This window comes from Salarias fasciatus, chromosome 10 (assembly GCF_902148845.1).
Source record: "Salarias fasciatus chromosome 10, fSalaFa1.1, whole genome shotgun sequence".
Taxonomy (NCBI): Eukaryota; Metazoa; Chordata; class Actinopteri; order Blenniiformes; family Blenniidae; genus Salarias; species Salarias fasciatus.
In genome coordinates this window covers 21907796-21933027 of record NC_043754.1, presented here as the reverse complement: position 1 = coordinate 21933027, position 25232 = coordinate 21907796, and the positions used below count along the sequence as shown (strand labels likewise).

The 25232-nt window shown below is 46.2% G+C and overlaps 1 protein-coding gene and 1 long non-coding RNA gene across 2 annotated transcripts in view; both read left to right on the top strand.

The window, feature by feature from the left end:
- Positions 1 to 432: 432 nt before the first annotated feature.
- Positions 433 to 12539, top strand: LOC115395834 (uncharacterized). Its single transcript, XR_003932317.1, has 4 exons — positions 433 to 624; positions 9294 to 9344; positions 12225 to 12329; positions 12491 to 12539. It is a non-coding gene; the product is annotated as an uncharacterized LOC115395834 (long non-coding RNA).
- A 1070-nt stretch (positions 12540 to 13609) lies between these two features.
- The window catches only part of LOC115395813 (ribonuclease inhibitor-like), a gene marked incomplete at its 5' end in the record, with an annotated part of 37778 nt that continues 26155 nt past the window's right edge, over positions 13610 to 25232 (top strand). The window contains 3 exons of the mRNA XM_030101469.1: positions 13610 to 14430; positions 14963 to 15136; positions 15389 to 15571. Of these exons, the coding sequence (XP_029957329.1) occupies positions 13610 to 14430; positions 14963 to 15136; positions 15389 to 15571 (1178 nt within the window). The remainder of the gene's footprint in view (positions 14431 to 14962; positions 15137 to 15388; positions 15572 to 25232) is intronic.

The window sequence follows — 25232 nt, the reverse complement described above, 5'->3', positions numbered from 1 at the left end:
TTTTATGAAAAGTACAGTATTTTAGCTCAGTAGCTCCCAGGTTTTGACTCCAAATCAGTTGTTGATCCATTACTACACAGCGTGGTTCAGACACACCTTGTTGGCGAAGCTGTAAATATTATCAACAGTTTATATTTAATATTTAGATGGAAAATGCAGTGTTTTAGCTCATTTACTGCCAGATTCTTTGAATTATTGACTCAAAATCAGCATTATTAAAGCTTTCCTTGATTTATATCATTGTTCAGTTGTGTTTTTTAGCAACAGTTTTAATATGTCTTGTATTTTTTATAAATTCGGTGAGTTGTGATCCTTTGCACTGGACGGTTGTTTGCTTATACTTTCGGTTTCGTTTTTACCGTAATGAGTAGAATATATCAACAGCGTGTCGTCTGGCTTGACTGCAGTCAGCAGTCCTCCGGAGCAGCGAGCTGCGTCTCCTTTAAAAAACATTCTGCTCCTCTGGTGGAGAGAAGTTCGCTCCTCCAGCTTGTGGCGCACTTAGGTTCTCTTCATTTTCATCATGATTCTGATATAAAAGCGCCGTTCTGACTCCAGAGAGCAGAGTGAAGTCTCCGTGTCTCCAGGATCTCTGCTCCATCTGACTGGTCCACAGGAAGAAATGTGAGTTTTAATGAGTCTCACCGTCTCCCTGAGTTCAGCTGCTTTTAGAGTCATTTCAAGCTGAAAACTGGACCCATGGATTGATTTCATGCTTTATCTTCCACATTTGCTCTGAACTGTCTTGCTTGTTTCCCTTGTTTCTATTTTCTCACTGAGAACTGATGAAATAGCGTGACCATATTTTGATTTCCAAAAAAGAGGACAATCGGCAGGGCTTCCAGACAAATTCAGACAGCCTTCTCCGAGGCTGATGAACATGCTTTATTATGCTTCAGTGATGCAAAATGAACTTCTATAACAAAATAAAATGAAATCTGTAAAAACTTGTATCAGAATATTAGCTCTCTTAGACTCTTTTCAAATAAGTAAATAAATATTAAATGTTCTAAATATGAACTTTTCAATTAGAAAATCTGGCTTCCCACTCACAAGGCAGCCTCTGGGTAATTACGTCATGCAACAAAGTATCATCGTGGTGTTGTGAGCAAAACACCGGTCAATTTACGTTGATGTGTAATTGCGCTATGAGGAACAGTGAACACCAGACATTTTCTTGAATGTATAAAACCTGCTGGACGGCCCGGACAGGACGGATAAAGTGGACATGTCTGGGTAAAAGAGGACTCTTGGTCACCTTCGATGAAAGTGAAAGTAAAAAACTTCTTGAAGCTTCAGTTATTTCTTTAGTCACTTTGCTCTCAGTGGTTTCCAGTCTCTGGTTTTGTCATGGGTGCGGGGTGGAAGGACCCACGCGCAGGCAGCCAACTCATTTATTTGCAGGAAACCGGAATGAGGGATACAGGAATGCAGATTTCGGGAATGAGCTGAGCTGAGCAGAGCAGAGCTGAGGCAGGCCAGGACACACAAGCAGGACAGGCAGACAGACCCACAAGGAGCCGGCAAGAGGAGACAGGGGAGCAAAGCGAAAGGATAAGTTCGGTTTAAACAGTTTTCATGTTGTTTATAGAACGAAGTAGGACAATGGACTCTATGCACGGACAAACGTGACGTATTTCCAGTAATGTTCTCAGGAGGGTGGGGGCTTCCGGTTATTGCTCACGGACCATAACAACACCTTTCCTAAGCAGTAAAAGCTGGTGTTGCAAATCTAGAGTTAAGTCCATCGATCATGTGTCAGCCGCACCCACCATGGTTGTTACCAGCTCCGGATGTTGATACTTCATTGCACGAGAAAGTTAAGAGTTTTAAGGGTGAGAGTGGCCAGTTGGCAATGAGATATATAAATAATTATCATGGATATTTACAGATATTCACTGATGGCTCAAAAGATCCAGAGTCTGGGGCTGTTGCTGCAGGATGTGTAATACCAGAGTTTGATGTGAGGGTGTCTGCAAGAGTGTCTGACTTTGTATCTGTATATACCAGGGATGAGCGAGTACACCACTATCTGTATCTGTATCTGTATCTGTTTACCCATCCAAATTATCTGTATCCGTATCTGTGCTCGGAGGGGGCGTGGCCTAAACCGCAAGTGGGCGTGGTTTAACCGGAAATGGGGCGGGGCAGAAATTGGCACACTATTTTTAATCTGAAATTGATATGGATTGCTCAGAAGTTGCTATATTTGTTCTTTATTTCAAAACTATTTACAGAACCGTTTCAATGATACAATGTGCAAGTTTTTTTTAATTTTAGTCAGAACATGAACATTTTTAAAGTCATATAAATGATTATTCACACAACAGCGTCAGAATAAAGATTTGAATATTTTTTTTGTCGCAATAGTAAAGGAACTATTTACAGAACAAGTATTTTTATTGAGGCAGAACATGAATATTTTTAAGTGTATGAATGAATTTACATAACAGCTTCTCTATAATTGTTGTCCGGACTCCAGCTGGAGTCCAAGGAAAGGAACAGGCCTTCCTGGGTTGGGACTGCCTCCCCCCACGGTCCCCACCAGAATCTCCCCGGTGTCCCGGAAAACCTCTGATCCCCCCTGCTGAGCTTCCTGGTCCTGTCCGCGGCTGCAGCGCCGATCATATGGACCTCGGTCCAGTTGTCATCTCTCTCCCACAGATCACAGCCTCCCACTGGAGCACAAGCCCAAATTATTATGAAAAATAAGAGAAAAAAGGAAAAACAAAATTGCGAGGGAAAATGAAACTTAACCCCCCCCCCCCCCCCCCCCCCCCCCCGAAAAAAAACCCAAGCGTGCACAGTCGTGACAGGTTTTCCTCAGGCACAATGCACGCTACAACGAAATAAAAAAAAAAACTAATTTTTAATTTACCAGCACTGATTGGCTTTTCTGACAAGGATCCTGTGGTCTCAGTCCAGCATGGAGCAGAATGACAGACCAATGAGGATCTCCCATCAGCACCAGTACGAATAATGACGGACAATGCTCGGGTTATACTCGGATTCGAAAAAAATGCATTATCCGTAACGAGTACTCATTTAAAACGAGTATTTGGCTCACCCCTAGTATATACGTCTGAGCTGGTAGCAATTGTTACGGCACTGCAATGGGTGGAGCAGGTTAAACCACTCAGAGCAATAGTCTGCACAGATTCGTTGTCAGCATTAGAAAACTTTAAATCAGGTAATGTCAGTGAAAGAAGTGACCTTGTTGGTGAAATATTGGTTGTTCTCCAGTCTATTCAAAAGTTAGGAACTCACATCAGATTTGTTTGGGTTCCAGCTCATGTGGGCCTGGATGGGAATGAGCTGGCGGATAAGTGTGCAAAGTGGGCTTTAAGAGGAAGTACTGTCTCCATCCATTGTAAACTGTGTCAATCAGAGGTCAAGTCAATAATTAAAAAACACATAAGGAATTTGTGGCAGGACAGATGGGATGAAGAGTCCAAGGGGAGGGCTTATTATAATTTGAATCCAAAGGTTGGTTTGGGACGTCAGAGAACAAGGTTGAGGAAAGAAGAAGTAATATTCACAAGATTGAGAAGAGGACATACTGGTCTGAACAAAACACTGCAGTTAATGGGGAAACACGACTCTGGAGAATGTGATGAGTGTCATGAAGCAGAAACCATAGAGCACGCTCTGATTAGATGCAGAACCTATGAAAGAGAGAGAAGAGTTTTTAAAAGTAAGGTTGAGGACAAGAAGGTGATCTTCAGAGTGAAGGAAATTTTAGACAAGTCATCAGACCATGCAGCTGTTAAGTATTTATTTGAATATCTGAGGAGGACGGGGTTAATGAATAGAATCTAGGTTTTGTTTATTTATTTATTTATTTATTTATTTATTTATTTCCCCCTGTAGCTTGCATGCTACAGTTTTTCACTGTTAGTTTTGTGAGCCATAACTGTGAGAGTTCATTCACTCATTCATCAGGAGGGTGGCGGTAATGCGCTGATATAGCCGCGTCTGCCGTATAACAGCTAAAGAAGAAGAAGAAGAAGAACAACACATCTTTCCTTCCACCTCGTCGCTTTCGTTGTGTTTTGAGCAAGAAAATAGAGTCAATTTTTAACTTAATTTTTACTTCTATATTATTTTGTTCGTTTTTTGTTCATGTGCTGATATTATGGCGGAAAAACAAACGACATTCCACTTTCAGAAGAGGCGGGACAGCGCCGCTAACCACCACTGCTGTGTCCCACAGTGCACAGCATCGGCTAGCTGTAACTCTGTTTTGAGCTTTCACTACTCTCAGGTGATGCGGTGCTTCTCCCTTCCTCATGGAGCGGTAGCAGCGAGTTCCAACTGTCACCTCTCCTGACATTCTGCATTTCCCTGACACTTCAACATACAGTAAAGACAACAAATTAACAAATTACATGAATTTATTATACATTTTGTGGGCCATTTGCTAATTAATTATTGCTATGCTAATTAGCATAAGTATCTTACCTTCAAAGTTACACAAGTAGGATGAAATGTCGAATTTAAATCCTTTCTCCATCTTGCTTTGCGGTGTGGTGGTACACGAACGAACAATACGTCTCACATCATTGATGGTTATTTTGGGCAACTCCAACAAGCACCAGGTGAAATCCTCCCAACACTCAGCCATTTTCTCGTATCGCCGGGAGCTTGACCGGAAGTTAGCGCCCTCCTGAAGTAGAACCCGGACGTGTAGGGTGCATATAGCCCATATACTCACCCAGAAGGGTTTTCTGACCCGATAAGTGGTTTGGGAGAAATTTAGATCCAAAGTCGAGCTGCAGACATCCGTATACTGTTAGCCAATGGGGCATGTGTGCCGGCTCCCAAAACGGCTTTAATCGTCCAAAAACTCATTGGTTTCACCAATATTTCCTCATGGTCCGCTCACGCCTCTCCTCCACCTCAGCCCGGTGTCGCAAAATACATGCTGTTGCAGTTTTACAGATCTCTGAAGTCAATACGGTGATTAGGATGCCATGTCTCCTCTCCTCTGTTCGTGTGTGTGTGTGTGTGTGTGCGTGTGCGTGCGTGCGTGCGTGCACGTGTGGTGCATGCTGTTTGATGGTGCGGTTTTTGAATTCTTCTTGTTTTTATGACTGTTTTTACTGTTCAGCACTTTGCGTTGTTTTTATAAATATGAAAAGTGCTAAAAAAATAAAATTTGATTTGATTTGATTTAGGATGTAAACTGAAGGACATTCGCTCTGCAGAGATCTTCTTCTTCTTCTTTGGAGTGGGTTGGGTTGGTTTCACCTCCGCTCCATCGGGAGTCTGTCAGAGGAGAGCAGGAAAAGGTGCAGGAGAGGGACGCTCGGCGCTCCTTGCCGGGAGGCAAACAGGGAGCGCAAATCCAAAGTCGAAAGAGCAGAATGCACTGCCACGGGGGCCAATCAGGGACGCTTGAGGGCAAGCGCCGTGTCACCAGGGGCACCCCTCTTCCGTGTTTTACGCGCGCCGGCAGCGGGAAAGCCGCTGATCGTGGACCAGGCGCCGTCAAATTCTCCTCCGCTCTCTCGCGAGCCTGACGGAGGAGGGCGGGAGAAAGGTGCAGGAGAGGGATGCTCAGCGCTCAGCGAGCAGAACGGCATTATACACTGCCGCGGGGGCCAAACTGGCACGCTCGGGCCTCGCCGCTGCCGCTGGAGCAGAAGTGAGAGGACCCGCATCCAGCGCAATAATGATCCCATCCTGAGGAGCCGCCACGGACCGGGAGAAGTCACAGCTGCGCTCAGCTCGCCCCAGCGATGCGAGCGCGTTGTGATGCAAAGGATTATGGTCTACAGAAACCCGTGGGTGCTTGGCCTGCAGCGAGGGGCCACGTCAGGTGGACCGGCTGTCATGAAGGGGGGCGGGCTGACGCTCGATTTGGCACGCCCCTGCCATGCGAGCGCAGCGTGATGTGAGGAAGCCTGCTCTTTAGAGATGCGGGATGTGTGAGCGCTGTCACTGCATCTTCGGCGGCCCCGGTGCTCTGCGTCTGACGTCGGTTGGAAACCGCAAGTGTAGCGGCCCCATAGGAGGAGAGGAGACCACAGCCATGCTCAGCACACCCCAGCGGCGCGAACATGGTGGGAGATGAAGGACTGTGCTCTTTAGAAACCCCGGAATGTTCGGGTGCAGCCTCAGCATCTCCACTCGTCCTGATGCTCTGCGTCACATGGCGGCGGAGAGAGGACAGAGTGAGGGGAGAAATGTGCCCCGACTGGGCTCGGCACGGGCCTGCCGTGTGAGCGGGGGAATCAAGGATTGCTGCTCTTTAGAGATGTAACGGGCCTGACGGCCTTTATTGTTTGAATTTTTGACAACAGCAGCGGAGGAGGACGGATGAGGAGGCGGAGCCCTCCGTGCAGGAACCTCGGTCCGTCTCGGCCGGTCGGTGCCCCGGGAGGAAGATCGGCGGCTGGTTGACTCTGGCCTGGTGCCGCGGGATCCCAGGGAGCAGACCTCCTACGCTCTGCAGGTCGCCGGTGGTGTTGACTCTGACAGCGACGAGGCTGGAGGTGGGGGACGAGCTGCTGCGAGCCTCTGGCTCCATGTATACATGTTCGTTTAAAGCGATTGTTTTCAATCGGCTTGAAAAAAGACCCATGCAAACTGGGCCATTGTTAGCTAACGCACACACGATTGCCGTTAGCATAGCAGCGGTCCAGAAAGGACCAGGCGGGGCATGGCGGGGCATAGAACCGCACTCCACGACCTGATCCAAGACTGGGTCGTTAGCCCGAGTGCAAAATCATTTGGCGCCGCCTCGGGAGGCTGCGGCGGGAGCGCCAACCCAGTGCGATCTGCAGCGGCGGTAAACAGTGTAGTGAGATGTTCCACAGGCTCACTGCGTGTGCTCTGACCACTGGCTCTGGATACGCTTGACAGGGAGTCATCGTGCCGCTCGGACCTCTCGGAGCTGGAGGAGTCACGGTAGCTCTGCAGGTCCCCACCTGTATCGGCCCAGTCGGTGAAGGCGGCGGGAGTGGCGGCAAAGTCATCGCCGGTCTCATTAGTTGCAGAAGCCGGTGAAACGGCGCCCATGAAGGCAACTCATCGCTCGGTTTCTTCGAGCAGTAGAGCGAGGCAGGCTGGGTAGAAAGCCCGCTGGCTTTGGTGCTGCCAGCCGAGGCAGATGAAGCAGCGCTCGTTTCGGTCTTGCTCCAGCAGCGGCATGCCGCAGCCGCGGCAGTTGAGGGGCCCGACGCCAGAAGGCGACTCAGATCGGGCCGGCTTGTCCATCTTCGTATCTTGAGCTTGTCTTTGTCTTGGCAATGATCTATCTCAGGCTGAGAAAGAAGAAGGGAGATTGGATGGAGCCGCTTGGTTATATCCTCTTGGAGCGGGGCGGGCCATGTGCCAGTGCCTGGGCATGATGGCCGCGGCAACTTTTTTGATCTACCTCAGTGTCTGGCTGGCACCAAAGGAGGGTACCAATAGCGAAACCCGTAGGTGGGCTAAGCACCACATGAAGTAGCACTATATTTAAAGCACGTGACAGGGAGCTGTCCATGAAAAGAACGTTTCTCACGGTGCTATTGGGTTCTTCAACTTGGTCTTGATAGTGGGGGGGCAGACCCCCCCTTAAAGGACCTGTATCATGCTTTTTTAGCTAGTCCAAACCCCATTATTGGCATTAACATGGTAATAGTTTATTTTTGGCGCTAAGTAAAAGTCATTTTGTGTGAAATAAAAGACTTTCTGGGGCTTATTCTGAAACCCGGAAGAGAAAACGCTCTGTTTCACTGAAAATCCCGCCTCTCCCCCTGTGGACTTTGACTGACAGCGTACTTCAACCAATCGGAGCTTCAAAACAAATACGTCATGCGTTAGCTTAAGGGATAGCTTAAGCTATTTAGCTCTCGCTTCTCTACACTCAAAGACACGCGAAAACCTTTTTTTCCTGTTAGAAACTCACCAAGCGCAGACCCTTCAGACTCTTGCTCTTGCTTGATTGTTTCTTTCAGACGATGGTTAAAGTTTACTTCCGTAATCGGAGATACAAAAAGCAGCAACGCTGATTGCCGAGGGCCTGCGGGGGGGGGGGGGCGCGGGGTCTCCTCAGTGGAAAATGTGAATCAGCTGCGTGCTGGTCAGAGAAGAGTTGGTGTGTTGTCTGCTCGGGGCTGGGATGGGAGAAGAGTGGTGGGGAGGAGTTCAACTTTTGTGACGTACTTAGGTTTGAAGAGTTTCAAACGAGCTGTTTTCTACCCGAAGGGAGGGGCTGCTGTGAAGAGCAGCAGACTGAAAGAGATTACTCAGACATGCGTGGATGAAGGCAAATAACATTTTGGGGGTGGTTTTAAAGGGAAATCAACTTTGGGGCATGCTTAAAACCTTAAAAAAGTGGATTTTGCATGATATAGGTCCTTTAAACAAATGTCCTGCCCCCTTTAATCAAACATTTAGAAGCTGAGAAATCAATACAGATGAGCCACAACCTAAACATAGAATAGATTTACTGCAGGAGCTGAGAAATCCCCGGAAAAGGCTAAAATGAGATGATTGTTTTCATCTCTGCTTCCCTCTTTCCCTCCGTGCGCACTGCGCATGCTCACACAGCAGAACCCCCTCAGTGAACTGGTCCAAGGCCAGTTCTCCAGCTGGACTCCTGAGGGTCAGAGGTCAGTGTGTCCAGTCAGGAAGCAGTGTGAACCCTCTGAGGAGCTTCAGCAGAAAGGAGGTTTTCTAAAAAGCTGAGTTTGTCACCTGGAGCCAGACTGCTGCTGTTCCTGGACCTGGAAGACCTCGGCTGTGAGAGCGGCTCACCCTTCACACCCGGGATTCACTCTGTGGACTCATTTCAGCTCTGATACATGACAGACTCTGCTCTTTTCATCTGACTCTGATTGTCTATCTATCTATGTCTATCTAATCTATTGATCATTTACTGTCTGACTTGTGTTTCTGTTTCACTGACGGCTTTGGGGTCCAGTCACACTGGCTGAAGCTCCGCCTCACTGGGCCTTCTGGGATGTGGGCCGGTCCCCATGCCGGTGGGACTGTGTGACTGTGTGGCTGGGGGCCACTGAGGACAGTCACACCGGGGGAAAGGGGGGCCCCATGGCCCCGGGGGCGGTGGGAGGTCCAGGCAAGGGGGGCTGATTGATGTGATTTTCTGTTCCTCTGAATGGTGAATATTGATCTGAATATTGATATGAAGAAATAACCTCTGTGTGTGTGTGTGTGTGTGTGTGTGTGTGTGTGTGTGTGTGTGTGTGTGTGTGTGTGTGTGTGTGTGTGCGTGTGTGTGTGTGTGTGTGTGCGTGTGTGCGTGCATGCGTGCGTGTGTGTGTTGCTGCTTCCTCTCTCAGTGACAAGATGTCTGGTGTGGATGAAGAGGAGGGAAGATCAGATGTGGACAGGTAAGAGACGTCAGCTGCTCCTGCCACCACAGAGGAGACTGAATCTTCTAGTGTATGTGTGTGTGTGTGTGTGTGTGTGTGTGTGTGTGTGTGTGTGTGTGTGTGTTTGTGTGTGTGTGTAAGGTGTATGAACCTTCCTCTCCAGGTTGGACATGTACCTCTCACGTGTTGAATGAATGTGTGTAAATGTCAGAACCTCCCTGGTCTGTCGATGAGCCAGCAGAACATTTGGACCTGCTGTCAAACTCCTGATTGGGCTGTGTGGGTGTGACCTTTGACCTCTGTCGTGCTGTGTTTCCGGTGGACTGGCTGAACCATGAAAGGTGTTTCTGAATCCTCTTATTTCACTCTCACCCCCAATTTCCATTGGATGCGAAAGCGCTGCGTCGCAGAACGCCAGCGTCTTGCTCCAAAGTCAACGCACACCGGCAGCACAGCGCAGCGGCACACCGTCCGGATGGGGAGGGCTGCTACTTTGAGAGGCTCTTGTGCTCTCTATATCACACGAACAACACATGATATAAGCAGAAAATTAAAAAAAAAAACACCTCATTTCGCTTCTGCAAGGTCGCTCTGCTCCTCCAGCCACATTAATCTGTAATTTATCCTTCCAGCAAGGATGAGTACATGGTTTATGTTTTGATCTCAAATGAGTGCTTTTCCTTATCCAATAGTTACTTTTGTATGGTTTATTTTACATAAAAACGGTAATTTCCGCATTTTCTACTGTCTGGGACCCTGTTGAGCTGATTCTCGTGCCTCCCGAGGCAGCATAATAACATCATATAGGAAAAAATTTACGTCCGTGAGGTCGTGCATTGTGTTTTATTTCAAAACTTCCGGTGTAACTTCCTGTCTGGTGCTTTCTGAACGACAGTGAATTTACGAGGTTTAGAAGCGGCCGCGCAGAAAATAGAACTGAAGCGAATCACCAGCGCCACGGCGCGGCGCGGTGTGGTGCTTCTGGGACGCGGCGCGTCCGGTGGAAATTGTCTCAGAAGAGAATGGGTTCTAAGTGCTGTGCAGTAGGTTTCAAGGCGCGGCGCGGCGCTTTCGCGTCCAGTGGAAATTGGGGGTCAGGTTCTCCCTGAAGAGTAACCGGTCCAAGTCTTCCACTATTCTTAAAGCTCATGTCCGGAGTTTCCGTTCGTTTCCAACGTATGTATCATTTTTCAACAGAGCTTAAATGTGTCAGTCTGGTTTGATACTACAATATAATATTAGCATAAAGCAATATAAAAATTTATTTATGAGCCCCGCCTTCGTCTCATAGACCCCCATGTTATCTGAAAAAGCGCCGGTCAGCGTCAGCCAATAGATTTCGAGCTTCCGCATTCTCGTGCTGTCAATCAAAGTGTGGAGCAGCCAGAGAGCACGGCCGCTCGCCCAGGCAGAGGAGAGTTAGCAACGCAGCAGCCGGCCCGCTTACCTCGGATATATCCACTGTCTGCTGAACATCCACCGTAAACAGCTAAACATGTAGGATGCTGTAGGACTCGGAGGCTCTCATTTTCACCTGATGGATAATAGCGTGCACAATTAAGGGGGCGTGGCTTGGTCGCTCATGAAAGCAGAGGGAGGCGGAACCTCCAGACATTGGATTAAAAAAAAAAAAACCTCTCTCTTTCAAAACTCCGGACACGAGCTTTAAGTGGTGAACCTGGACCTTCAGACTCAAAGTAAGAAAGTGTTTCTATTTCATTTCATCCATTCCAGTGTGCATTGACAGCTTTGACAGGAAATTGTCTCTGATACAGTTGAAACAGTTCAATGTGTGATGATAGATTTTGATCCAGTGAGAATGGAGATGCTCCTTAATTTAATTCTAAAAGTGGGAAAACCAACAAAGTCGACTGGCCGAACCACCAGATACGTTGAAAAGAACATTTTCTGATTGATTCACTGTGACTGACCTGATGCACTGCAAAAACTGCAAAAATTCAAAATCTTACCAAGTTTTTTGGTCTTGTTTTCAGTCAAAATGTCTCATCACGCTTTATTTAAAATAAATTTAAGAAAGAGATGCTTATTTCTTGATTTAAAGTTCTTATATCGAGATCTCTTTTTAAGTGAAGTTTACTTGCTTCATGGACAGATAATTTCACTAGTTTTAAAGCGGCACTAAGGAACTTTTCAACCTTAATAAAACATTTTAATATCTTTTGTGATGATACATCAACTTACAACTAGTTGAATGACCCCTCTGTCACGGCCTGAGGGCGTCAGTATTGCTTTCACTTGGACGAAGCAACTGTGAGGAGGGTTGTAGGAACCCTGCACACTAAAAAACTCCAAATGTGCGGACTGCTTTACGGCATGCGTCACATCATGATATAACATTGTTTAGCCAGCATTAGATTCATTACCTCGTCATTATCAGTCCTTCACACAGCCACTGGAAACAAATGTAGGCGAGTTCAGTCCAACAGCATGCCACCGGGAGCAGCATTTTATGACGCCACGCGCTAGGCCTCATGGGAACTGCAGTATTCGGTCAGGCAAAACACTACCACTTTTGTCCACTGGTGCCGCCAAAATAAACGAAAACTGAAAGTTCCTACGTGTTGCTTTAAGAGTAATTTTTTATTTAATTTAGGCTACCCTTTTTGCAGTGTGGTGGTGGTGATGGGGGGGGGGGGGGGTGGCTGTTATATTGCTACAGCACAGACTTGAAGTAAAAACAGTTATTGATCCACATTAGCATGAGCTGTGTTTACCAAACTCTGTGTGTGTGTGTGTGTGTGTGTGTGTGTGTGTGTGTGTGTGTGTGTGTGTGTGTGTGTGTGTGTGTGTGTCTGTGTGTGTGTGTGTGTGTGTGTGTGTGTGTGTGTGTGTGTGTGTGTGTGTGTGTGTGTGTGTGTGGTGTGTGTGTGTGTGTAGACACACAGCAGAGTCTTCAGGTTCCAGCAGGTTGTCTCTGAAGAGTGACTGGTCCAAACATCTTCCACCAGACTTCAGTGATGAACCTGGACCTTCAGACACAAAGTAAGAAAGTGTTTTTCTTTTATTTCCTCCAAAGCAGAGTGAGAGATGTTGAGCTCACTTTCAGATTCAGCTCCAGTATTTTGAAGCAGTGTGAGAGTTGAAGATCTTTGTGTCTCTGCTGTGTTGTGTTGCTCAGAGTAAATGTTGCTTGGTGTCCACAGAAAGAGGAGGACTGATGTCTGTGAGGAGCAGCCAGAAAGATCCAGAAGTAAGAGTGGACATGTGTCTGCTGAGGAACTGGGACTTGTTGTGTTGTAGAGACATGAAAGCTTGTTGTTTGTGTGCAGTGTGATTGTTGTTGTTGTCTCTGAGCAGGTGTGGGTCTGCAGCAGCTTCTAGAAGAACATAAGAAGAGTGTGAGGAGCAGATGTGAACGTGTGACTGAAGGAAGTGATGAAGCAGGAGGAGGAAGCCTCCTCAACAGGATCTACACTGAGCTCCACATCACAGAGGGACTCAGTGAGGAGCTTCAGAGGGAACCTGAGCTGCAGCAGCTGGAGACAGCTTCCAGGAAGGAGAGCCTCCATCACCCTGCCATCAGGGTTCAGGACATCTTCAAAGCCTCGGCCCAGCAGCACACACACATCCGAGTGGTTCTGACTAGCGGCGTGGCCGGCAGTGGAAAAACCTTCTCGGTGCTCAAGTTCAGTCTGGACTGGGCCGAGGGCCTGGAGAACCAGGATGTCAGTGTGCTGGTGGTGCTCTCCTTCAGGGAGCTGAACCTGCTGGGAGAGCGGCCGTACAGCCTCCTCTCGCTGCTGGCTGTTTTCCATCCCACGCTCCAGAAGCTGACGGCAGAGCAGCTGTCCGTCTGCAAGCTGCTCTTCATCTTTGACGGCCTGGATGAAAGCAGACTTTCTCTGGACTTCAGCGGCAGCCGGCGGCTGGTTGACGTCTCCCAGCAGTCTTCAGTCAGTCTGCTGCTCACTAACCTCATCCGGGGGGATCTGCTGCCCTCGGCTCGGGTCTGGATCACTTCCCGACCGGCGGCGGCCCATCAGATCCCTCCAACATGTGTGGACAGACTGACAGAAGTGCGAGGCTTCACTGACGCCCAGAAGGAGGAGTACTTCAGGAGGAGGCTGAGTGATGAGGAGCTGAGCAGAAGAATCATCTCCCACATCCAGACCTCCAGGAGCCTCCACATCATGTGTGGAATCCCAGTCTTCTGCTGGATCACTGCTACAGTTCTGGAGCACATGTTGAGCACCGAGCAGAGAGGAGAGCTGCCCCAGACCCTGACTGACATGTACTCCCACTTTGTGCTGGTTCAGACACACAGGAAGAAGCTCAAGTACCATGAAGGACCTGAGACGGGTCCACAGGAGCTGACGGAGGCTGACAGGGAGCTTCTTCTGAAGCTGGGCAGGATGGCCTTGGAACATCTGGACAAAGGAAACATGGTGTTCTACCAAGAAGACCTGAAGCAGTGTGGTCTGGATGTGTCTGAGGCCTCGCTGTTCTCTGGAATCTGTACTCAGATCTTCAAGAGAGAGTCTGTGATCTTCCAGAAAATCGTCTACAGCTTCGTCCATCTGAGTGTTCAGGAGTTTCTGGCTGCAGTCTTCATGTTCCACTGTTTCACCAACAGGAGGACAGATGAGCTGAAGACCTTCGTTGGGGAGGAACATGATTTCACATCTCTCGATGTTTTCCTGAAGGTCGTCCTTCAGAAATCCCTCAGCAGTCAGAACGGCCACCTGGACCTGTTTGTCCGCTTCCTTCATGGCCTCTCTCTGGAATCCAACCAGAGACTCTTACAAGGTCTGCTGGGTCGGACAGAGATCAGTCCAGAAACCATCCAGAGAGTCATCAAGAACCTGAAGATCAACAGTGGAGAAATATCTCCTGACAGAAGCATCAACATCTTCCACTGTCTGATGGAGATGAAGGACCTCTCAGTCCATCAGGACATCCAAGAGTTCCTGAAGTCAGAGAACAGATCAGAGAAAGAACTCTCTGAGATCCACTGCTCAGCTCTGGCCTACATGCTGCAGATGTCAGACCAGGTCCTGGAGGAGTTGGACCTGGAGAAGTACAACACATCAAAGGAGGGACGACGGAGACTGATCCCAGCTGTGAAGAACTGCAGGAAGGCTGAGTGAGTCCACAAGTCTTCATGATCAATGTCTCAGTGATGATTGTAGAAAGTAGTTCCTGTAGTTCCTCTGTGGAGATGTTCCTCAATGGCAAGTCATGAAGAACCCATCAGTCCACTCGTCCCATTATTCTCTACATTTACTGCTGTTACTAAATGTAAACAATCCCCTCCAGAGGTCGGCTCAGTTCTCAGGATCTGTTCAGACTGAGGCTGTCCGTCTTCCTTCATATTCTAAATCACATTCAGTCTGTTCTTGTCTGGAATGTTCAAATATATTCCAGTTTTTGAATTCCTCTCATCAGCCCTCAGACAAAGTGAAAGTAAACCAGCAGATCTTCTCTCGATCTTCTTGAGACTGTTTCCATCTGATGAAATAATTCCTGTCAGACTCAGCAGGAACAGGACTAAAGACCTGCAGCTCAGTGCAGCGGGGCAGGTTGTGGAGTTTCTACAGGAGAGCAGGTCTGATGTCCAACTGTCCAACAAAGTGTCCTCTCTCATAATGTCCTGTCCTCTCTGTGTCTCATTACAGTCTTTCTCGATGTGGACTCTCTGATCCTCACTGTGAAGTGATCTCCTCAGCTCTGACCTCTGACCCCTCCCATCTGAAACATCTGGACCTGAGTCACAACAACCTGAAGGATTCATCAGTGGAGATTCTGAGTGCTGGACTGGAGAGTCCAAACTGCAAACTGGAGACTCTGAGGTCAGTTCACTGTCTGAAGGTAGAATCTGTTGGAGTCAAAGGACTGAGAGGAGTTTAGGAGGATTCCAGATGTTGTTTGGACAGAGAGTGGACTGAGCTCTGCAGCATGTTGATGAGAGCTCTTCTCCTCCTGGTGGCTTCAGCTGTTTGGACTGTACATTTCTAAACTCTTCCAGTCTGAACCTTCTTCAGCTCTCAGTCACTTCAACATCCGACTGTCCTCTAATCTCACTTCTTTCTCTCTTTATTCAGGTTGGAGGACTGTGGTTTGTCAGAGATCAGCTGTTCTTCTGTGGCCTCAGCTCTGAAGTCCAACCCCTCCCTCCAGAAACATCTGGAACATCTGGACCTGAGCTGGAACCGTCTGCATGATTCAGCAGTTGAGCAGCTGTGTGGTTTTCTGCAGAGTCCACTCTGCGGTCTGCAGACTCTGAGGTCAGACTCCATGTTTGAGTGTGTTTCAGTGAAAGTTGTTTTGACACTAAAGTGCAGATCTCAGGCCGATCTGAGAGTGATCCACACTGAGGATCTCCATGACAAACGGAGCTTCTTCTCTCTGCTTTACACCGGGCTCACACTGGATGCATTCCGGTTGCGGTCTGGACACCGCAACTAATCTGTACTCATTAAAATCAAGGCTGTGGCTCACACCGGCCATGGTCCAGCTGCGGTCCGGATATGGGGCCTGTACGGAGCTCTGGAAACTTTCCGCTAGCATCCTGTTTTTCTGGATGCCGGAGCCCTACCGCGTCAATCTGGACACAAGCAAGTCGGGTGCCAGAAGGAAAGTAGATACATGTTCCAAAATAAGTGATTTGAAAACAAAATCTGTGTCGTGTTTTTGCCTTACAATTTTATTTTTTTGATTCTTCTGGTAGAATATAGAACAAACAATGTGATGTAGTCATTATATGCATTAGAAGAATGAACGGTTTTCTACTTCGTCACTGCAGGAAAGTCAAACGAAAATTGCTCAAAACAGCTCTGTGACCGGAGTGGCTCTGTTTTGCCAGGTTGGGCGGGTTTCTGTAAAATCAGGCTTCTTTTTTAACATGTCAGCTGGGTTGATGAAATTGTAATTTGTTTGTGACATGTTTTTATTATGCAAATACGGTTTTTATGGTTTTAACGTGCGTTTTCTGTTGTGGGCAGTACGGAGGCTCGGACACAGACAGCACGAGGAGACGCATCTGGAAGTGTTGAAAAGTTTACTTATGGGACCAGAAGTAAGCGAGTCCGGCGGCAGGTCAGATCGTTCACAGAACCGAGGTGGTCCGAGGCAAGGTTCGTTGTAGCAGTCCAGGATTGGAGTTCGGTGTCAGTCAGGGCAGGCGGGCGGCTGGAGAGGTAGGAAGCTGCTGGGTGAGGCGGCCAGCAGAGCAGGACTCCAAACTGAGGACGAGGAAAACAAAATAAACACAGGTGACAACAAATGCTGAAACGTACAAGCGCACATCACACACTCGAGTGGATGTTACGATCCAGCGTTGACTTCCAGCCAGGACGACACTTAAATAGTGACAGGGACAAAGCAGCTGAAAGTCATCACGCAGATGAGCTGGCCCCATGCTTCCGTAAACAGCCTCTTCAGCTCCACCCACCTGAAAAACAACACCAGAAACCACATGGCGCTCCTAAGAGGACGCTGATGTGCGGTATGTGACATTTTCACCCGAGATGGCGGTTTGAGCTGCTTTCTTCTGAGTTAAATGTTGTTTATATTGTTTGGGGGAGAGAGCGACGAGAGACAGTGCTGTGGCAATTCCGTACCGGAGACATAACGGAGCTGGACCGGAGCCAGTATGAGGCTGGCGTTAGTCCTGTGACTATGGCAGAGCCGTGTGCAGCTCAACATTTCAAAGCTTCCTAGAAGAAAAAAGGTGCTGCAGTGAATCATTGACTGTGAACCTCTCACACGCTCCATGTTGACCTTCAGCTTTCAGAGCAGGCTGATCTCTCCTGGATCAAGCTGTCACTGATCACCCAGCTGGAGCTCCAGACTCTCAGCAACTCTGCAAACTCTGGACTTGTTGGCTCTCTGTCCAGTAACCTTGGTAGTTTGGTCCTTGGTCCTCCACTGGGCTCTGCTTCCTTTTATAATAATAATAATAATAATAATAATAATAATAATAATAATAACTAGAATTTGGCACTCAGAGAGCGCAGACCTCCGCCACAGGTCAAATCAGTCACCAAGCCGTGCCACATGCCGCACGCTCCCTGTCGGCGGGCCTGCCCAACTCTGTGAAAGACTGCCCTATCTCTCAATGATAAAGAATCCTTTAAAAAATTCCTTGATCCGGACAGTGATCCGGATCATCACCAAAATGTTATGGATTCTAAGTTAGCACAAGACCCACCTTTCCACAAAGTTTCATTGCAATCCGTCCATTACTTTTTCCGTAATGTTGCTAACAAACCAACCAACCAACCAACCAACCAACAAACCAACAAACCGATGTGATTACATAAACTGCTGGCGGAGGTAATAATGATTATAATAATAATGACAGCGTGCCTCACACCTGGATAGAGAAGAACCTCCAGATCTACAGAGTCTGCCCAACCATCATCCGATTTATCGTACAGAGCATGAAGAACTGGAAGACCACCTTGAACCTCCATCACGCAAACCGGTCATTAATATCCAGAACAATCAACATCAACAGCGGGATCTTCCAAGGACACTCGCTATCACCACTGCTCTCTTGCCTGGCACTAGCCCCCCTCAGCACTTTGCTCAACAAAACCAATTATGGGTACGAAGCACAGAACGGCAAAATAAACCATCTCTTCTGCATGGACGATCTGAAGACCTTTGCCAAATATGACAACCAACAGACAGGTCTACTCACCATTGTCAAGACCTTCAATGATGACATCAAGATGGAGTTTGGACTCGACAAATGTGCCAAAGCCACCTTAAAAAGAGGTCGGCTGACAAAGACCACTAATATCGACCTTGACATCAACACCGTCATCAAGGACATAGATCAGGAAGGCACGTACAGGTACCTAGGAGTGAACGAAGGAGATGGCATCCAACATTCTGCCATGAAGGAGAAGATCCGGAAAGAGTACTACAGGAGAGTCAGAATGGTAGTGAAGAGCGAACTTAACGCGGCCAACCGATTCGAGGCTATCAACACCCTAGCCATACCCGTAGTGACGTACAGCTTCAACATCATCAACTGGATGCTGAACGACACCAGAAGACTAGACACCAAGACCAGGAAAATGCTAACCATGGAAAAGATGCACCACCCAAAAGCTGATGTCGACAGGCTATACTTACCAAGAGTAGAAGGAGGAAGAGGCTTGGTCCAACTAGAACTGACCTACAAAACCACCACCATAGGCCTTGACACCTACCTGTCATCAACAGAAGACCCACTTCTCCAAATAGTGAAACACCATGAAGACAAGAAAAAGCTCTACTCCATCAAAAAGGAAGCTGCAAAATTCAAGCAGGAGATGAACGTCCCAGAAATCCCACCAACAGAGAACGAAGTATCAATGTTGTATGCCCGCAGAGTCAAACAGAAAGCTAAACACCTTGGCCAGTCACAACTGCGGAAGACCTGGGAAGAAAAAACAATGCATGGAAAGTACCCAAAGAGGATCAAAGAGGCAGATGTGGACCAGGAAAAGACCAACAAATGGCTCAAGACAATTGGGCTGAAGGACTGATCCTACCACCATCGCATCATCAAGGATGGAACCGACCCACAATGTAGGATCTGTGGAAGATATGAAGAGACTATCGACCACATCATCTCAGGCTGCCCAGAACTGGCAAAGACAGAGTATATCCACCGACATGACAAAGCAGCAGCCTACCTGCACTGGAAGATCTGCAAGGAATACAACATCAAGACAGCTGATAAGTAGTACAGACACCAACCCAACACCATCACCAAGAACAACGAGATCACCATCCTATGGGACATGCCCATCCAGACAGACAGAGAGATCAAAGCGAATAGGCCAGATATCATCATCAAGCATAAAATGAAGAAGGAATGCATCCTCATAGACATGGCCATACCCAGTGTTGTGCTAGTTACTGGAAAACAGTAACTAGTTATAGTTACTAGTTACTGCAATTCAAAAGCAACTCAGTTACTAACTCAGTTATTAAAAACAAAAAGTAAAGTGTTACTATGAAAAGTAACTATTTAATAACAAGTTCAAAACTGTCAACATTGCAAGCTCTGTACTGCTTGACATGCATTTTCATCACTGAACTGAACTCTGCTGAGCAATATCGTCTATATTTATACAAACAGAAACACCAAGATGTTTCAAAGTGCAGATTTATTTCTGGCCAGAACAAACCAAAAAACTGAAAAAAAAAAAAAAAAGTCAAAGTGCCTGTCTGAAAACTTGCTCCCCTACAGCTCAGTTGACCTCTGCAGCCAGGTCAGAGTACAGCCTACAGGTCAAAGTAGGGTATAGCATGCCACAATAGCTGGAGAAAAATAGCTGTGAATATACTGTAACAAACAACATTAGTTACCAGTTCGAACAGGGATGGTAACGTTGATGGTGGGGGCCACTGTTTTGGAATTGCGTGAACAAATCAATCTTCCAATATCAACCCACCAGCTGCCCATGAATGATTTAGAATAACACAACATAAATGGCTTCACACAAGGAACACACACAACATAGCCTAATAAAATGAAAAAAAAAAAGTTCTTTCCTCAAGCAGTTTTGAAATAGGATTCTTCAGGTTAGCAGCACCATAACAATTGTTCCATCATACAGATTCTTTTCAAGTAACAAAATAAATTCTTATTCTTAGTGCATTCTTAAACAAAATAAAGAGCAAAAAAGCTCACATGGATAATAATTTTAACATAAGTGTAAACAAAACAAAAAGTCCTTATTCTCGTTATTCTTACAGTCCTTATTCTTCTTTGACGAACCAGTGGTTGTACCTCATGAGCAACAGCTTCTCAAACCTTTTGTCTGAAAGCCTGTTCCTCTTTGGAGACAGCACCAGACTCCCCAGGCTGAAGAGCCTCTCAACAGGTGCACTGGACGGGAGAGCTGCATTCTTCCTCAGACAAATTTCCTTTATTTTGGGGAACTGGTTGAGAATCTCCATGCTGGTGTCGGCTGTTTGCAAGTAATGTAGAACCTGGACAGGGAGGGTGGTTTGGGGTTTGAGGGAGGAAATATAAAAAACAAAAACAAAAAGTTGTTCTCTATTGCCACTGAACATGTATTGTATTTCAGCAATATTTAGCAATGCAAATTTGATAAAAAAAAAAAAAAAAGGATTACCTCAGTGTCCACGATAGTAAAGCTATCATCATCGTCCTCAAAGGAAAAGAAAGATTTCTCTTTGTCCTTGGTGGAGCCTGAGTCTGGTGGAGTTTCTCGAGCCAAGCTGGCAGATTGTTGCTCAGGGCCAGGTGTGATCTTGTGACACTCTGCTACCAGCATTCCCTTGATCATCTCTTTCTTCCACTGCTCCTTCACCCACCGCAGCTTAAACTTGGGAAGAGTGGCGGCCGCAAGCATTGCATCCTTGCTTTCCAAAACACATGCAAACCGCACTTTGATGGCCTGTAAACAAACACACACACACACACACACACACACACACACACACACACACACAATGAGGGATAAGTGAGATCCATGGAAATGTTAAAATAAATTGAAGTTAATCATTCAAAATAAACCTATTTAGCAAAGAAAACATTGCTGACCTATTTATTTCTGTTGCACTCTGTAGTACAGTTTATCAATTTATCAATATGTTCAATACTTGAGTCCCTTAAATAGAATGCAATGAAAATAAATTTGCACATTTTTTCATACATAGTTTTAATGTTAGTGCTTCTCTCTCACCTAACAATATTAACTATGATGTCTACTCTATAGTTAAAATAATGAGTGGTGTCTGATTAAATGCAGTGTCTCTGTGCAGTAAAGAGGGAAACTAACTGCAAAAGTGTATGATGACTCTTACCTCAACTACAGCTTCAGGAAGGCCAGTTGCCACAGTCAAACTGTCTTTCACCTCCAAAGTCTTTGACATCAATGTCTCCAGAGCAGGCAGGAGGGTGCCATAGTGACAGCTGTCCTCTCCTTGCAGGATGTCCAGAACAACAGTGAGTGGCCCGCTAGCTTTAGCAACAAGTTTCGTCGTTGCATGCTGCGTGCCGAGACGCTTTAACAGATTAGAGTTGCTGTTTGCCGCTGCAGAGAGGGTCTTAGTTCCAAGACACAAGTTGCATCTAAAATAAACATTTCTTTCCTTCTGCTCAACGAAGGAGAAGTAGTGAGCGTACTTCCACGAGAAGAAACTTGCCTTGGGTTCCACCACGATGTTCTTCAAACACGCCCCCACAACGCAGCGCATGAGCCTCATGGCTCTTCCCCCCCCCCCAACACAGGAAGTAAACAAGGCTCAGCCGAGATAGTAAAATAACGTAAAATAAACTAATAAACAGATCGTTTAGTAACTATAACTGAGTTATTGAATTTTAAAAATAATTCGTTTGATTATTAGTTACTGCCAAAGTTACTTTTTTGGTAGTAACTAATAACACAATAATGTGTTAGTCCCAACACTGGCCATACCATCTGAAAGCAACACCTCTGTCAAGGTAACAGAAAAGATGTCGAAATACAAGGACTTGGAAATCGAGATCAATAGGATGTGGAGAACAAAGACAACAATACCAGTGGTCATCGGGGCTCTTAGACTTGTGAAGAAGGGATTAGAGAAATACACCGACAAGATCCCTGGCGACATCAACGTCCAAGAGGTCCAGAAGAAAGCCCTCCTTGGAACAGCACACATACTACGGAGGGTTTTATCAATCAAGTAAAAAGTAACAGCTACCCTTTAGTGCCTCAGGACCATTGTTTGGACCCGGCTCTCGAGGATGTAAGAAGGACGCATAAAGAAAACATACATTTGTGAACAGAGTTCCTCCTGTATATATAGTGATTGTGATCAACTGAAATATCCCCATCTAAACCGCGATGCACGGAGAATGTCATGAAAATCCACATGCAGCGGCAGCAGCAGCAGCAGCAGCACGGTGAATCACGAACAGTCCAGGCCGATAGCAGTGGCCTTTGTTCGCGCTTTGGTGCTGGTTCTGACCCAGCAGCAGGACTGAACACTACTGTTCCTCATGGTCTTCATTAATACAAGGAGAGAATGTGAAGAAGAAAGTGGAAATGGAGCCGGAGCTGTGCCATACACATCCACGCCACCGTATAATAGTCATTTGTTTCCTCCTCGCTCCAGAAGTGTGGTGCTGTGTCTGCGACTGACTCTCACCGTGTTTGTTTAACTCTGCGTTTGTGCTTCCGGTGGGTTTGGCACCAGACGCTGTATAGAACATGAGCAGAACACAAAGAAATTTTCCTTTCAAAGGGGAGATTCTGACACGTGTTGATATGATTCAGGTTCGAAAAGGAGGAACCAAGGAGTCTAATTCAGGTTTTTAAAACTAGAATATGAACATATTCAGGATTTTGGTGATGTTTACATCACTGAGTGTAACCATGTTATTGACAATTTTCCAGTTTTGAAAGAGTTATTGACTGCATGAAAACATAGTCAATCACCTCAACATCAGACTTTGTCCTCTAATCTCACTTCTTTCTCTCTTTATTCAGCTTGAAGGTCTGCAGTTTGTCAGAGATCAGCTGTTCTTCTCTGGCCTCAGCTCTGAAGTCCAACCCCTCCCTCCTGGAACATCTGGAACTTCTGAACCTGAGCTGGAACCCTCTTCAGGATTCAGCAGTTCAGCAGCTGTGTGGTTTTCTGCAGAGTCCACTCTGTGGTCTGCAGACTCTGGGGTCAGTTCAGTGTGACGGTGTTCTTTCCACAAAAGGTCTCAACAAATATGGTGTGGTCGAAGGTGACTGTTCAAGGTGTTTATTTCAGCGCTCGATAAACTGCAGTGACAAAAGAAGAACAAAAAACACTTCCAAATTTGAAAAATGCACAAAAAGAAAGTATCTACAATATTTCCAGATGGCACTGGTTCGTTCTGAGCTCCTCCATTGCTCCTTGATCATTGCCAACAAACCAAACAGCAATGTGTTTGCAGTCAGTTCGCTCTCCCAGTACCTACATTTGTACTTTCAGCTAAACTCTCAAAACTCTGTTGAAGTTTTACTCCCTAAGCCCCTCCGACTGGACTCTGCAAACAGAATAATGCATGAACAAAAAGGCATAATTGTTGAATTTAAATGAAAAGGAAATCATATTACCTCATTGACTGCAGCATGTTCAGAGCAGACAGCTCCATACTGCCAGAGTTTTGAGACATTTTCACTGAACCTTCAAGGCCCACAGAATATTGAGTTTTAGGACTACATAAACACTGAATAGAATTGTAGTTTTCCAGACCGGTCTTTGTCTCGAGACCACTTTTTTGTGGTCTTGGTCTTGGGTCTCTTGGTCTCGGACTGGCTGAGCGTCTCGAAGGGGTTTGTAAGTTGTGGCTGGTGGTAAATTTCTAAGGCGGGGCTTCATTATTCTTCAGCCTCAGTGCTCACCGGTAGCTCCTCTCATTGACTGTCTCTGCTGCTGCTGCTCTCCAGTAACGTCTGCAGCAGCTTGTCAGTGAGGCGTTCAAAACTATTGGAAATTTGCAATTTTCACAGAAATTAAGGAATGACAGACAACACAAAAACCAAAAAAAAAAAAAAAAAAAGAAAAAAACGAACAAACAAAAAACAAATGTGGAGTATCTGTGGGCCTGTTACAGTATAAAATATATATTCAATCATGTTGTTTTTTTCTTTTATTGGCAACAAAAATAACTTAAAATGTATGGAATATTCCACATGTCTCACACTTAAATAATGTCCATATGTCTTACACTTAAATGACTTTATCACACTTAAATCATGTGTATTTATCTCCAGTGTTGAGCAAGTTACTTCTGAAAAGCAATTAGTTATATTTACCAGTTGCCTCTTCACAAAAGTAACAGAGTTAAAATATTTTAAAAGTAGGGCTGTCAAATGATTAAAAATTTTAATCAGATTAATCATAGCTTACAAATTAATTAATCATGATTAATCACAAATAATCGCAATTTCCAAGTATGTCTGAAATATACCCTTTTTTTCCTGTGTTGCATTAACAAAAAACTACAGGACATGATTATATATATTCAACACGTGATGTGTTTTTTTATTTAAGGCTCCAAATAAAATAAATATTCAAAAAACTAAAACATGCACACCATAATATAATGTCAGTGTGTGTAGTGTATTTGTATGTGCTCCACTCGTCACCGCACCACTCCGCGCGCTGCGCACCGCGCTGCGCACCGCGCATCTCCGCCTAGCACGTCGCCGCATAGCGCTGCACGCCGCACCGCTCCGCGCGTCACCACACTGCACCGCTCCGCGCGCTGCACGCTCTGCACGTCGCTGCTCCGCGAGCTGCACGCCGCACCGCTTGTCATGATGCGCATGCGTTAAACTGCGTTAAAAATTTTAATAAGATTGATCACATAAATTAATTAACGTCATTAACACGTTATTTTTGACAGCCCTATTTAAAAGTAACTAATTACTAGGCAAAGTAACTATTGCATTACTTTAGGAAAAAAAAACATGTTTAAAGGATAAGTTCGGTTGAAACAGTTGTCATGTTGTTTATAGAAAGATGTATAACAATATACTCACTCAGAAGGATTTTCTGATCTGAAAAGTGGTTCGGGAGAAAGTTAGATCCATAGTCGAGCTGCAGACCTCCATAGACTGTTAGCCAATGGGGCATCCCTGGCGCCGGCTCCCAAAACGGCTTTAATCGTCCAAAAGCTCATTATTTTCACCAATATTTCCTCATGGTCCGCTCATGCCTCTCCTCCACCACAGCCTGGTGTTGCAAAATACGTGCTGTTGCGGTTTTACAGATCTCTGAAGTGAATACGGTGATCATTAAGTAAACTGAAATACATTCACCAAGAGACACAGAAGGTGGCACTGTGCAACAAAATTTTTGGTCGCCACCTGCTCCAAATAAGAAGAGGCAGATGTTTGCAGTTCAGATATGTGCTTCTTCTTCTTTGGAAGCGGGTGGCGACCAACAATTGGT